General features: G+C 36.5%; 1 protein-coding gene across 1 annotated transcript in view; it reads right to left on the reverse strand.

Annotated features, from left to right (window-relative positions):
• Window positions 1-16,055, reverse strand: part of DNAH7 (dynein axonemal heavy chain 7) — a 269,045-nt gene that overhangs the window by 176,263 nt on the left and 76,727 nt on the right. Inside the window, exons 20-23 of the mRNA XM_034642450.1 lie at window positions 13,755-14,440; window positions 11,626-11,812; window positions 3,357-3,550; window positions 1,707-1,905 (exon numbers count right to left, since the gene is read on the reverse strand). Of these exons, the coding sequence (XP_034498341.1) occupies window positions 1,707-1,905; window positions 3,357-3,550; window positions 11,626-11,812; window positions 13,755-14,440 (1,266 nt within the window). The remainder of the gene's footprint in view (window positions 1-1,706; window positions 1,906-3,356; window positions 3,551-11,625; window positions 11,813-13,754; window positions 14,441-16,055) is intronic.

Consider the following 16,055-nt stretch of genomic DNA (forward strand, 5'->3'; position numbering starts at 1 on the left):
GGTGAAAATGAGCAACTGAGAGATGGGAGGAACATAGAAAATAGAAGGTACAGAACAGAAATGTCAAGGATGGAGTAAATACATGTTCTAGAAGGACAGTGTGGAAAGAAAAAGTGGAAGATATTAAAATCTAAATCACAATTTCTACATAATTGGTTGAGGAGAAATATTATGAAAAGTACATTATTGTATGTAAAATATATCTATGTGTGCCATATATAAATGTATGTGTATATATACATACATAAATTTATATATATATTTTGGAATTAACATACACATGATAATCTAGTAAGATAAAGGGGCAAACGTGCCAAGAACATGACTTTTTTATTATTTACAAATGACCCCAAATTCATTTAATTTAAGCATACAATAGTCTTTCAAGCATGCAAATACATACAGTAAAACATAGTAACATATATCTCTATTTGTAGTACTTTATATTGGATTTGAGTAACACATTTCAATAACACAAACTCATACATGAACATTTAGGGAAGATACTTCCTACACAATTCCTTGCCACTCCATCTAAACACTCTGAAATGGCAACCAAAATACCCTAAGTGCTTTGACAAAAAAAGAATAGTCATAACAGTATTAGACAGGTCTAAAACAATGAGTTACCACTGTGTACATCAATTAACAAACCATATAACCAAGGCTGCTAAGTAGTGGTCAAAGTGGAATTCATTTACATTGCTTACAACTACATAAATGGGAATCTTATTTGTCAATATGTATCAAGGCCTATGAAATCTCATCTCTTTGACCTAGTGGTCCTATAAATAAGTTATCATTAGAAATAATTCAATCAAAGAAACCAGCTATATGCATATGGATATTTAATCCACAATAGGGAGAAATGAAAAACTGTCCGAATGACTTTATATTTACTTAAAAACTATTATTCAGGCATATGTTAAAATTATATTTAAGAAGAGAAAGCAGCACTTAGACACATGATATCCATTGAACACCTAGATTCTAATGAATTTTCTCAATAATGTGTGAGACAATCTGAAAAATCAATGAAAGCTGTTAAGACATCATGCCATATTTCCTTCTCTTTCCTGCTCTCATACCCCCAACTCAATCATGAATTTTATTCTTGATGAAGAAATTGAATGCTAAGTCCATATTATAGTGAAAAAAGTGAATTTAAGTGCTCAACTAATCTGTTTTTGTTGCCATGAATTGAAATTTTTACTAATAAAAATAATTACAAATGACTGAGTTGATGCTTTATGAGATATGGAAAATATGAAGTGATGGTTACATAGGAAGTATTTGTGATTTTCTAACATTTTGGTACATATTTTGTATATACACAGGACAAAAAGATTCACTATAGAAACATACATGTCAAGGAGATTGATGTGAAACTGTAGAGATGCATCCAAGGCAAGACTAAACATAGACTCTGTAGACCAAGGTGTGTTCAATTAATGTTGAAAGAAACAGCTGTGGCTTCAAGAAATGGGACTTGTGACTAAAATCCAAGTTTTCTTTAGTATCAATGGTATTTTGTCCCAGTTTTCAAGTGAGTCCCCATGAAATTAATTTCATAGACCATATCTTTGTCTTTAAGCTATCTATTACAATTGAATTGGTAATCTTTGCCAACTGAGACACAGGCACCCCCAATGATACATTAATATTCTACATCTTTACTAGAAATAATGATAAACTCAGCCAAGTACCTTGTGGATGGATTTAATCATAACTCTCTCTAACTCAACCAACCACTTCTCCACTTGACCTCTGGCTTTGGCCGTTGAAATGGTCTCTGTGAGTTCCACAACCTCTCCTTCACTACTCTTCATGTGAGTAATGTCTAAAGTTTCTGTAAATTCTACTCTCGCAATTCCTTCAAAACATTTCTTCAAGTGAGGTTGCACCCTGTTGGGGGGAAAATGTTTAAGAGAATTAATCAAATTAAAGCATTCCTTAACTATCAGTGTTCTTTGTGTACCAATCATCATTCACAACTTATAAATGTGCATTATGTGTAAGGCCCCTATGCAATGCTATTGGAGATGAAACACTGAGGGGGAACAAAAGACACGATCCCTGCCTGAATGGATTACACAGTCCGGTAGGAGGTCATCATTAATTGAATAATTACAAAAAGATCTGTCAAACTGTAATTGTAATAAGAGCTACAGAGGAGACACCCATGAGGCTTTGTTTCCAACACAATGAATTGAAAGATGTTAAAAGTAACATAAGGAGCAAACCAATCTTGACTAATAGATAATACACTAATTGGAAGAATCTTCAAATGCACAAAACTAGCTTTTCAACTAGGATTTTCAGAGACTGCTTACAAATTATGAACTAGGTTCAGCACTTTACATAATTCACAGTTCCCTAAATCAACTGCTTTGAAGGTTTTCAACTAGAGTCGTTGTACTATAGATGGGAGGGGCTAAAGCCCTCATTTTTGGGACATTACCAATAACCAATTGAGCTCATCTTTAACAGGCAATAAAGAAGCGGAATATAAAAATTCAGATGGAAATCTAAGCCTAAATTTATCTTTTTGTCTGGATTACTTGTCTCCTACTTTGAAGGCACAAAGCACAAAACTAACGTATTTAATAACTATCCATTCACTGTCTGCTATATACTAGACATACACCTTCTAAGGAATTGGGAATCAGCTTTGGGGTAAAAAAAAAGTCAAAAGTCTCTGCCATCATGGAGCTTATATTCTGCTAGAGGAAATCAGGCAGTAAACAAATAAGTACATTATAGAGTATGCCAGATGATAAAAAAGATGCTGAAGAAAGAGGGCAGAGAAGATAATCCAGGAAAAGTGGCTAGGGAGGGCTGGAATGGCTGCTATTTTAAATACAGCAGTCCGGGAAAGTCTTCCTGAGGAGCAAACCTTTGAGCCTCTTTCCACAAAATCTAGAGGGGTTAAAAGAAGTCAAGGATATTTAGATAAGGAGAATCTTACACAAAGAGGACAGTACACTAAGGGAGGAGGCTGCCCCTTTTATAGTAGAATTGGAAGGACTGTAACAGAATGAACAAGAAAGCTAGTGGGAGATAAATAGGAAGGATAATGGGAGACCACCTGCGCGGGCCATTGGAAGCCACTGTAAGAGTGATGTGTTCTGAAAAATCTGTAAGAGAAAATAGATGAAGCATGAAATCCTCCCCCAGATGCATCACATTTGGAAAAATATCCTTCAATGATATTATGCTTTTAATAATTACACTGGTTACTGATAATATTTAGAATATTCTTGAACATAATTATATACATTTACATTCTGCCTTATTTTAAAAATTAAATTTAAGCAGATAAATTTAGCCATGTGTTATATATGTAAGTAACTTACCTAGTAGGATCTTTAGTCTCAGACAGTATCTCAAGAAGTTCATCATTAGACAAGAAAAAGAATCTGGGGAAGAAGAGACGTTTCTTTTCCAAATATTCATTAAGTCCTTTAAGAATGAGTTCCAAAAGTTCATTTGATTTTTTCAGCCTTTCCAGCATTCTCTCAATAGTTACAACTTGTAGAACACGTTTGTCCTAAAAATTAAAAACACCCAACTCAAACATATTAGGTACTAGCTTTATTTGTATTTGTATTATATTTGAGGTTACATGTTTTTAATTGAACAAAGGTTAACCAAAATTTAAAGTGAATGTATATTTATTAGTCTCGCATATTCTAGGTCTAACTAACCTCTTTAATTAGTAAGAACCATGTTGACTTGAATCATAGCGATAATGCTCAAATTTCTCATTCTAAGTTGGAAAGTGTGAGAAACAGAAAATGAGCAAGAGAGAGAAGAAAAGGGAAGACGGGAGGGGAGGGAGGGGGAAAGCAGCATACGGAGGGGGTGGGAAAGAGGGTGAGAAGGAGGGTGAACACCCATCCACAGGGCTGGGGGGAGAACAGCCAACTCACAGGAAGGGTGGGAGAAACAAAATAACAGTATGAGATAGGTTTGCCTTTTATTGAGAAAAAGCATTCCAAAATGATAAATCATTATTTCGGATATTATTGTTATCAGTAGTAAAATAACACAATGCCTGTTTTATAACTGTAGATAAAAATGGAAGCGTTTGGGGGCGAAGAAAGGAGTTTTTGATAACAATCTTACATTGCAGCACAATTATTTGGCACTACATGAGAACACTGCTTGCTGAAGGACTTAAGTTGCAGGTATATTCTTCCTAAACTCTCTAGAAGCTAAGACTGTTCTACCGTTAAGGTATGGATTTCTGAACATTTTATCACAGAAAAGTGCCACTGTGAGCTGTTGGGTTTAAAGTTATTCAAACACAGTCAAGTATTTAAAAGAGTGTTCTTTTATGCTGTGGGACTCAAGATAAGAATTATAACCAAAAGGTGGTCTTAAGAACTGATATTTTTAAAAAGTAAATAGTTTCTTGATTTATCAAAATATCCATATAAATAACCACTGGGTTTATGAAAATCTTTAGGAACACATTTTTAAAATACAATCTAGGTATCGTTAAAATAAAATTCTTTTTACTTCTTTTTCTTTAACGCCTGATTGATGTCATCTACATCTAGTCTTGGTCTTTCATTCCAAACTCAGGGATCACCACTGACACCAATGACCAACTAAGAAAAGTTCTTTACTAAGTAAGCATCAGAATGTTAGAAAACGGTACTAAAACACATTGGAGATATTAATCACCAGACCAAAAATAGTGAGAAGACACTAGTATAGTTATTAAGTAATAGGGCATTGTAGAAAATTTATAGATATTAAGAGAATGTTGTTAAAAAATTAAACATGGAATTTCAAGATTAACTAATTTAGCTTACTTGTGGCACTCAGCCTTGACTAAGAGATCAACCAAAAATGTCAGCTGTACCTTGTTCTATACAGAAATGTTATACTTCTGCAGGACTCTCTAAAATGTTTTTGTTAATATACTTGGAATGCAGCTGAAAAGGAAAGATACACTTTTCTGCTTTAGTTTGAATTTTAACAATGTAACTTAGAAACAGCAATTTAATCAAATAATAGAATTATCATTAAATCTGTTTTCTCAATAAAACAGGTTCACATGAAATACATAACATACCATTATATTCTCTTTAAAGAGACAATTTTAAAAAGACATTTTCTTTCCTAACAGTTTTATGTTTAAATATTTTTTAAAAACGCATGTAAAAAGAAGCATGACAAAGACTCAGATCATAATTTAAATGTGCGATTCATCCAATACGGAAAGGATAGAGGAATACTCTGGTACTCCTAAATCCGAAAACCAAAATGATGTTCTCAGAGTGCCATCTTCTGGTAACATATGCTTTTCCTTGTTGTAATAAAAAAAAAAAAAAACAAAAAAAAAACACAAAGCCTTACAGTTGCTAATAAATGTGAAAAACTCCTTTCACAAATTAACAATATTTGTTTCATTCTCAGCCAAAGAATTTATTGCAATATTGCTATCTTGGATCTGACGTTTGAACGCTAAAGAAAAATTCAGCTATTTAAAACAGGTCATGTTCCTTTCTCTAAATATTACAATAGAAATACCTCTGGAAGCATTTAAGTAAATATTTTTTATTAGATTCCTGAGGTCAAACCTATTTAGGCAGATTAGCTCAATGACAGAAAAATATGAGAGTTCTAAATGAACAAAGGCCATAATCTATGTACTTTTGTATGTGGACTTACGAAAAAATAAATAAAAGTAATCATCTCATGACTGGAAACTAAAGTACCTTCACTTCCTTCCTGCGGGAAGGGGACCATAACAAAGACTGCCTCAGATAAAGGAAAGCACAGACCTTGTTCCTAAATCCCGGTCCTACTTATTACCTGTGTGACCTTGGGTCCTTTACTTCACTGGAGTCTCCATTTTCTTATCTTTAAAATGGGAATAAGAGCCCTCTTCTGAAGTTGTGATGAGGACGAAACTAGGGAAAATATTTGAAGCACCTGATATGGTATAAGCATAGGCACCACATATACCTTTAACGACCCTTTATTTTCTTTTCCGTCACTGTTGAAGAGACAGACAGAAAGATGCTACTGGGGGTGGGGCAGGGTGGGTGGATGGAAAGAATGAGGAGTTACTTCGCTCCCTCAGTTTCATGGAGTTAAGGTGAAGAGTTTATAATCTGCCACTCTTCAGGGGAGCTATTTATCATTGTAAAATAAAACTGGCTCTACGTCCCTTTAAGGAGTGCCATACAATCTCGCTCCGCAGTAGGCATTCCATCGGTATCTGTTGACCGCTGGCGCAAACGCAGAGTGAGGTAAGCCTGTAGACACACAGAGCAAGTCGAGGCAAGGACAAGCCTCCATGGTGCACCAGGATGGAACTTACAAGCTGTGCTCTCAGGACATAACCATAAGATGTTCTAATAGGAAGCTACTAGAAATTTGAAACTTAGTATGACTCCCTTGACACTTTAATTACTTTCTGTCTCCTAGAGGGGAAGAAAAGGAATTCTTAACTGTCATATTTTTTTTTTCTTGGTTAAAGGAATAATTCTACAAATCATATGGGTGTTCTTTTGCTTCACAAGTATCACTCTCAGCAGCTCAAGGGACAATCAGAATTAATTTACTGGGTGATTTACATTTTTTAAACCAAATGCGTGTGATATCAGGGGCCTGACACTTGAACTTGGGTGTACAGAGAAAGCATTCTAGTTACTGCTACCAGGAAGCTCACAGAAAGTACAGTTTCATACACTTACTGGAATTAAGCTCAAGCCAGTTCAGTAAACTTCTACAAGCATAGACTTCCTAATCAGAAATCCCTGGACAACACAAAACTTGTAAGATTCTCTTTAAACCTCTTAAGCACTAAGAGAGATGTGAATTAACAGAATAGACCTTGGGATACATTGCCTTGCATATTTTTCAGGTTTCTGCTAAGGCTTCTGGCAAGGGAAGCTCAGCAGTATGAGAGCCAAACTACCTAGAGTCAATCAAGCCAACCCAAATGTCCCCATTTCCAGTTCTCACCATCCTACTCTTTCCCAGTTAGTAATCTACCTTTCACATAACAGATCTGGCAAGGAAATTACATTGCAATTCGCCAACCCACTGAATCAGATTCTATCACTCATTTTTGGCTACGTCAATCTTGTAGTTAGGAGAAATAAGAGGGCAGTCACAGAAGCTCCTTAGTCCTCTGACCATACTTTGAATAGAGTTTCAAATTCTGAATTAAGCCATATCATTCTTCAATTTCTCCAGTGCTATTAAAAGAATTCAGCCCATCTTGGGGCAACTGGGTGGCACAGCGGCTAAACATCGCCTTCGGCTCAGGGCGTGATCCCGGCGTTATGGCATCGAGCCCCACATCAGGCTCCTCCACTATGAGGAGGAGCTTCTTCCTCTCCCACTCCCCCTGCTTGTGTTCCCTCTCTCGCTGGCTGTCTCTATCTCTGTCCAATAAATAAATAAAATCTTTAAAAAAAAAGAATTCAGCCCATCTCATATCCCTTTTATCTCAAATTCCCACCATACTGACTGATTCTAGCAGCCACTTGGTCCACCAAAGCATTACCCATAAAATAGACTCTTCATTTCATAAGACCAAGAACATAATTTAAGTGATTTTTACACTGCATGCCAGGAACCACCAGGGTTCCATCTTCAAATGGGAGCTAGATTTTCACACCCTAAAACCCAACTGGGTCATATAAATAATCCTAGTCTTTGAGGTGGTCACACATTTATTCAGAGTTCAGGGCAGAATAGAATCCTTCTAGATACATTAAGCAAACAAAGACCCTTAACGTAGAGAATGAAGTGATTACAAAATCATCAGAAGGTCTGAGGGAGCACACTCTGAGCTAGGCTTTCAGGAGAGACTCCTAAAACACTGTGGAGCTGACCTTCCAGAGTGTTTCTACCCCTGCCTCAATCAGGACAAAAGGATACCACCACTGGCGCTACTGCATTCAAGGACACACTATGGTGGCTATGATTCTACAGTTCAGAAAGCCACTATCATCACTGCCTCTATATACCTATAAAACTGATGACCAGACATTGAAGTTCTGCTGGGGGGAAAAAAAAGTCATATGCTCATGATCTTGCCTGACAGCAGAAATAGCTAAAATGGCAAGAAGATGGCTGCTGTTTCACTTAAGCTTTCCAAATCCCAAGTGAGTGTTTATAGTTGTCTAAATCTCATTCACTGCCAAAAACTAGATGCTAGGGAGTCTGAGGGAGGTGGTCTTCAGCTTTCCAGCTCACTAGAAAGAAGTGAGATGTGTGGTGCAAGTGATCATATTTACTATAGGAGAAAGAAAGGAAGGAAGGAAAGGAAGAATTGACCTAAGGTTTTTGCCTGAGCAACCAGGGAAAAGGTATTATGTGTACTAAGGTGGGGTTAGACTACAAGAGGAAAAGTTTTGGGCAGAAGTTCAAGAATGCATTCTTCTGCCTGTATGGAATACAAATGAAGACTTGTAAGGACCAAACGTCAAGTTTGGAAGTGAGTGCAGTATACATGAAGAAAGATTATCCACTGCTTTCGCCTATAAAGGGTAGGCAGTTAATTGGTTTCCATTCCTGAATCTTAAGGAGGAAGGCGAAGAGAATCCCTAGAAATGTTTTCAAGTGTCTGCAAAGAGAGGAAGCTAATATCTACCCCCAGCTGAAAGTCTACCAGAGCATGAAAAGAACCTCAGGAGAAGATGGTGTGGTGGGATGACCATGTGAAGGAGGGGCAAAGACCATGTGCTCAAGGCTACCACAAGGTACAGAAGATGGATCCCACCTGTCTTCAAGCCCTAGATGAAATTAAAGGCTACAGACTTTTGAAATATCTGGGGCAGAGACACACATACAAGGGAAATGTGGCAATAACCACCACTGGAAGGTCAGGTTGAAGATGCAGCCAAATCTCACAGAGGATGATCAAACCTGAGGGAGATGTTCAAGATAGACTCTCTTACCAGAGAGAACTTGTCAGGGGCTTCACCTGCCCATACTGAGTCAATTGACAGACTTCGCCTGTCCACAACTTATCAAAAAGCTAGACCAGTCGTGATGCCCAAAAGTGAAGGTATAGTGAGTGCCTGGACACCACTGACAGGAAGCTGGACATCTTATGACCACCAACAAAAAGCACACCCAATTTTGCTGGGTCAGTTATATCAATAAATCCTCTCTCATTCTTGCCCTCATTCTTTCTCTCCCTCTTCCTATCATTCTCCCCACTCTCCCTCCTTCTCTTTGTCCCCGCCCTAGGCAATAAGCCCAGGAAGGAGAGAAGTAGTGTGGGAGAGCAGTCTCCACATCTCCCCAACACTGGACCCTCAGGTTTGCCTACCCTGTGCAAAGCAGTAGAGCTCTGGGTAGAACATGAGACTGAGGTTTTGAAACAGGTGTAGCTAAGTCTTCATAGGTAAAACTATCCTAATAGTGATGGAAAAATTCTGGAATTAGATTGAAAGGTCAATAACAGAGCCTCTCCCAGTGAGACAGGGTCTTTGGTAGCAGGTTTCAAAACATGAAATTATCTTTCACATTCTATATTTAACCTCTGAGTCTTTTCTCTTGCCTAGTTCTAAAAGAACCTTTATTAGGAATCCCTCAGATGGAAACTGATGGCTTTTTGTATCAAATACTTAATCCAGTGATGTCTCTACTACACAGGTCATCTCATTAACCTTCCTGAGAAAATATGGACTTAGGTTTATTTTCAAAGCTTTGGAGAGTATGGACAAAAGCTGTCCTGAATACTAATATATTGAGAAAAAGAAAATGTAAAGCCAGTTCAGGAAGACAATCAGGTTTTACAGCAAAAGTAAAGAAGTGTCACCCAAAAGAAACTGCTTATTTGGGAATAAGAGTAAGTAATGTTTTTTGTTTTATCTGTTTTCTTTTAACATACAGTGTTTTATTAGTTTCAGCTGTACTTGTTTGTTTATTTTAGAGAGGGGAAGGAGGGAACAAGGGAGAGGGAGAGGGAATCTCTAAGGAGACTCCACAATGATCATGGAACCCGGCGTGGGGCTCAATCCCACAGCCTGAGATTATGACCTGAGCTGAAACCAAGAGTCAGACGCTCAACCGACTGTTCAGGTTCCCCTGTTTCTGAATTCAGTAGTTTGAAAGAATTGAAGATCTGCCTCCTAATTTACTAGTCCCAGCATAGCTACACTTTTTCTATGTACTAAAATACCTATAAAATTTCCTTAGCAATATGGGGTTTTGAAGAGTATTTTGATCAAATACCAAAAAAAGAATGTATTTTTTTTAATCTTAAAAATTATCTTAACTAGGAAAATACAAACGTCTACTTTTTGCTTTTTTGGGCAACCAAAAAAATTCTACTTCAACTTTTTCCAAGTGAAAATGTATATAGGTTGTAAGGGTCATGCCCTTTTGTAAGGAAATGATATACGAAAGGCTAAATTTTTAAAATAAATAGAGGTGATTAAATGTATTACAAAGTGACTCACGAATAGGTCCTTTAAATATAGAATTCCAGTGTGATTAATTTTACAAAAGTTTGGTTTATACAAAATTATGTTTCAAGTATTACTACATAAAATGAAGTAAACCCATTAAATCCATGTCTATCTTTCTGAATATTTTTCCTAGCAAATCAAATAGTTTATGATGATACAGTATTATCCATATTTAGGATTATAGTCACAACTTTCAAAGTTTAAATGATAAAAATGTGTATTTCTATTTTAGGGTAGGAAAATTTTAAGGTAATACTCATCCTACCTTACAGTATTTAATCAAAAACACCAATGGAGAAATTTACATTCATTTAATGAATACAATTTAATAACTAATATTTTTTCTATTTTAATGTCAATTTCCTAGTAACATACAAATCATGCTTTGTGGGCAATAAATGTCTTTTGAATCGAACAAAAAATCATATCTTTTTCAAAACGTGTTACTAGTTTGGGAACCAAATTCTTTCCTTAACTTGTCAGTTGAGCATTTGTGTTTTGATTGATTGCATTTTGTTTGTGTTTATTGGTCTCTTTATTTTTTTTTTAAAGATTTTATTTATTTCTTTGACAGAGATAGAGACAGCCAGCGAGAGAGGGAACACAAGCAGGGAGTGGGAGAGGAAGAAGCAGGCTCATAGCAGAAGAGCCCTGATGTGGGGCTCGATCCCACAACGCCGAGATCACGCCCTGAGCCGAAGGCAGATGCTTAACCGCTGTGCCACCCAGGCACCCCTTATTGGTCTCTTTAAATTTATCTTTGCAGCTCATCTGTTTTTAGATGCCTAAAGAGAAACCACTATTGATCGAGTGGCATGCTGGCGTGTTTCCACTATAGTGCATTTCAGTGGTGGTGGAGCCCATAGCAAGGGGGGCATAGAATAGTTGGGGACGTAAGTGCTGCGTACAGTGTCTTCTTGCCAGATCATCCAGCAGGAACCACTAATAGAACCACATGTCATTAAATAATACAAATTACTTTAGACCTCAAGAAGTAGTCAGAACAAAATACCTAGTCAGTTTTGATATTTCTTCCTCCTGGAATTCTAAAATAATATCTGAAAAGGGAATGTATGTGGGGGAAAAAGAAAAGGACTTATTTGGATTGTTTTGAAAACAAAAATCTTGTCACTTCAACCAAATAATTACATTCTCAGAGATTTTCACCTACTTGTACAACACTTTTCATTATATCTCTCCATGTTTTATCCACAGTTGTAAATCGTCTTCCTTCCTCAGGCATTTGAGACATAATGTCTGGAGAACTGAAAATGGGCTCCAAGTAGAGCCATGTGGCTTGGACTTTGAGCCATTCATCCAGAATTTCCTGAAGCAGCAGGAGCTTGCTCTCCCATTCTCTGAGAAGCAAAACACAGTGGTTCAACAGCATATCAAGCAACGTTTCAGATGACAAAACTCAAAACCATGCCTGGGACTGTCAATCTTGTAAGCAGTGCTGCTATTCCCATTCCATTCCTCTACCTTCATTTGACGGTAAATCACTACATTTGTCCTACAAAATCTGTTTTAAAATAATAGCACCAACATTTATGTTTATGGGGATATACATGTTCAGATATACCTATCTACAAATGGCCTGGTGTCTGTGTCTTCCATAGCAATAAACCTTTCTGCAAATCAATTCCGTGGCTGGAGGGTACAAACTGAGAAATGAGATTCTGGATACAGTAATGAAGGGCACTCTGAACTTCTTAGGAAAGGTAGTTACTTCCAAGATTCAATTCCTTTAACATTCTTCTTTTTTATAAAAAATTTTGAGCCCATAAAAACTTTATTTCCAGAATACAGTATTTCAATTCATAAGATCCAACTGGTATTTAAAGAAAAATCTACATAATCTAAAATATAATAGTGTGTCATTCATGAGAAGGAAGCGTTTTTAACCTACAATAGTGATCAGTTCATTTCTAAATATGGAGAACAAAAATAATGACAAGATTTCCTCAAGTATTATAATTACACTATAACTATTTTATAATCACAATTCTAAGGTCTCGGTATGTATTTGCTCCCGTCTCACCATAATCCTATAAGGTCCAGTATATCTGTTTACCAATGGGGAGACTAAGACACATAAAGAGAAGTACCAGGTTGAAGTTCACCCAGCTAATAAATGATAGAGCCAGATTTGAGCCCACATCACTGCAATCACTATGCTACAAGAGATAACATAGCCATTGAGAAGAATGATCAGTCAATGGCAACAGACCTTAGAGATGGGATAGCTTTATGCATAGATTAATACATTACTCATCATTTATAATGCTCTGTAATTTTAGACTGTTAAAACCAAGCCCTGTAAATAGAAGTTCTAAAAGTCACCAGGCATTTTCAAACACTTTTCTAAAATCCCTTCAACATGTATCAGTGAATTTGTTTAACCTCTTTTCACAAGAAGAAACAAATGCCTCTGCCTCCTGTCATTCTTCCTCTTTCTCCATCTAATCCCTGACACACAAAATTTCCCACTAACTAGTGATCTCACTGATAGTGCTTAAAAATAGAATCCAGTTATACCACGTTCAGAGTAGTTAAAAAAATTACTCTTGATGAGCACATTGGAGCAAGATAGGAGGCAGAGCATGCTGACTGACTGGGCCAATGCCAGAGCATACTCAAGTTCAGGAAAATCAATAACCAATAACCAATTAATAAGCCAAGCAGTTAGCTTTCCCTTGTCGTATAAATTCTCATTGAAGATGGTAGTCTGATTTGGATACAATCTCTTTTTTAAGGTAAATATAAACTGCTTCATACAAATTACAAAAATTGAAAAAAAACCAGACAGGATAAGGATTTAATTTAATCATCTTTGCCAGATGCCTGAAACTCCAGACTAAAGTCATACTATTCCTACTTTTGCACTTACCTAGCCATCCTTCAGGCACGGAAGTGAAAATTACAATAAGCCTTCAAGGATCATCTACAATAACCTAATCAGTGTATTTGGAAAATGACATTATCTTCAGTTTCATAGTTTATATGTTCTATGAGCTATGTGCAGAGATGTGAAATTATTTTTGAGTCAAATGTATAAGATCAGACTGGCAATAAAAATGAATATCTGGAGGCTGATTGTCCACTACCTTTGTTATGATTAAGGATGATAGCAAAGGAATAAGTACTATTCCAAATGTAAAGGAGGTGATCATTCCTTCCAATCAACTATTTAAAATATTAAGCATGAAGTGCAGAATCAACTTTCAAAAAGAACTGTATATTACATACAAGTGATAATTTTAGTAACATGGCATAAACATCATATAAATATTACTTTACCTTATTTGTTTTTCATGAGGCTTAATGAAAGGGGAGCCTCGCATAGTTTGTGTTTTAATAATGTGGTCATCCAACAACATCTGAATTTCATCAACTGATGACAAAATAAATGTCCCGCTTTCTCTATAAGGAAGAATGACAAATTCCATTGCATCCCACTCATTAGTCATCTTGTCCATGGACTTTTCAAGAGAATATTCTTTGCTAGCTGCTTCACTAATACCTTGAAAACTATCTAAATATGGTTCCAAATCCATGTCTAAAAAAGTGAAGACAGTGGAGTCATCTGCTGGCTGCAGTGGGAAGCCAACAATGTTGGACATGGCCTCCCAGTGTCTGGGGCGCAAACCAGGATTACAGATCACTTGAATGAGAGGAATGTGCTGCTTGAAATCTTCTACCTTTGCTCTTACTTTTTTTGTCATTGCCAATGCATTTGGAGAATCGTGGAAGGTTTTTTCCAGCTTATACAGTCCTCTCCAGTAATTTCCAACATCTGTTTCTACTTGGTCTGGATTCACCTTATGATACGGTCCTTCAGTCCAACCTCGGTATTTGTTGCTAAATTCAACAGCAGTTTCATAGAGACGAAGGTAAGGGTTCAAACCATCTTGAATTTTTTTACGTTGAGGATATATTGATGGTATCCAACCAAACGCCTCTTCTTCAGAGTTAAATTGCTCAATCTGGAATGACAGGTATAAGATATATTATTCTAGAAGTGAATGATATAACATTAATTTAAAAAAATATTTTTATCAAATGTGACCCCCAACTCCTCACTTAGCCCTAAAGTTAAACTGAAATTAGGCCATAATCCAGAATTACTGAGCAGTAATCTATCTATTTCTTTTTTATTACATTTTCCAAAGAATAAAATCTGGTTAAGTTAAAATAGTCACGATATATATGTAAAGAAGTCTTTGCCCATCCAGATATATTGAGGTTATACCATCATTTATTAACAAGAACTTAAGTACTTTTAATACACACAGCATTATATCAGATACTGTGGAAAATAGAGAAAAAAGTATTATATTGCAAAATACCAACACTAGGAGGTAGTATTTCAGCTCAGGAGACAGACATGCATATGCAGAAAGTTAAATTGCAATTGTTGAACAATAATATAAGGCAATAGAAGAGATGTCTTAGAGCAGTAGCTCTTTAATATACATGAAGAGTATATACTAAAAACGCTATCACTCAGAGGCAAGAGCTCATGGTGAATAGAAGCTTATGTAGAGAAGATGCAACCAGAGCTGGGTCTTGAAAATGTGTGTGTAGGGTAAGAAGAGGCAGAGAAGGGGCGCTGGGTGGCTCAGTCAGTTAAGCGTCTGCCTTCAGTTCAGGTCATGATCTCGGGGTCCTGGGATGGAGCCCAGCATTGCATTCCCTGCTCAGTGGGGAGTCTGCTTCTCCCTCTCCCTCTGCTCCCCCCCACCCCCGCGCCTCGTGCTCACTCCTCGTGCTCACTCTCTCTCAAATAGATACAATCTTTAATTAAAAAAAAAAAAAAGAGGCAAAGAAAGCATTCATTTCCTCCTTGTTTAGTAGTGAACTATGTGAGGATGTGGGTACTTTACAGGAGAAATCTATAGAACTGAAAAGTGTGAGTTAGGTATATAAATTATGCAGGTTACCCAAAATTTCAGTGCTACAGAATTCTAAAACCTACAATTTCTCTTTTCTCAACATGTGTTCACACTTTTATGACTATTATAAACTATTTAATTACTGGAATAAGATACTAAAATTTTGATGTCAGAAATATGGAAAAGCATCATAATATGGTCTGTTTTCATATTTCCCCTTTTTATAAAAAATATAATTAAAAATCTCAAACAACTTCTTTGGCAAAGGGTATGGTTTTTCCACCTCCAGCTTCTTCTAATGAGAAAGCCAAGTTCTGACATAGCAATACTGGGAACAAAGTTGCTCGATGGAAGAAGATAATAAGCCTAATTTAAAAACACAGCCACCAAATCTATACTGTCTTCTATGAAGATGGGTAAACTACCGAGTAAGCGGGCGCTAGCACATGATGTAAATGATTAAATGCCGCAAAATAAAAAATAAGCAGATGGAAATATCACTCTATCTTAAGTAAAAGATGAAGGCCACTGAAATAATTACCAAAAGAAAAAAGCAGTGCTGCTTCTCCTTGAAGCATGTCTATAAGATCTATTTTTGCCATTTATTATTTTTTAAAAACTTTAATTTCAGTATAGTTAACGTACCCAGTTACATTAGTTTTAGTTGTACAGTATAGTGATATTTGCATCATTTATACTGTCCCTT

This window comes from Ailuropoda melanoleuca, chromosome 2 (genome assembly GCF_002007445.2).
Source record: "Ailuropoda melanoleuca isolate Jingjing chromosome 2, ASM200744v2, whole genome shotgun sequence".
NCBI lineage: Eukaryota > Metazoa > Chordata > Mammalia > Carnivora > Ursidae > Ailuropoda > Ailuropoda melanoleuca.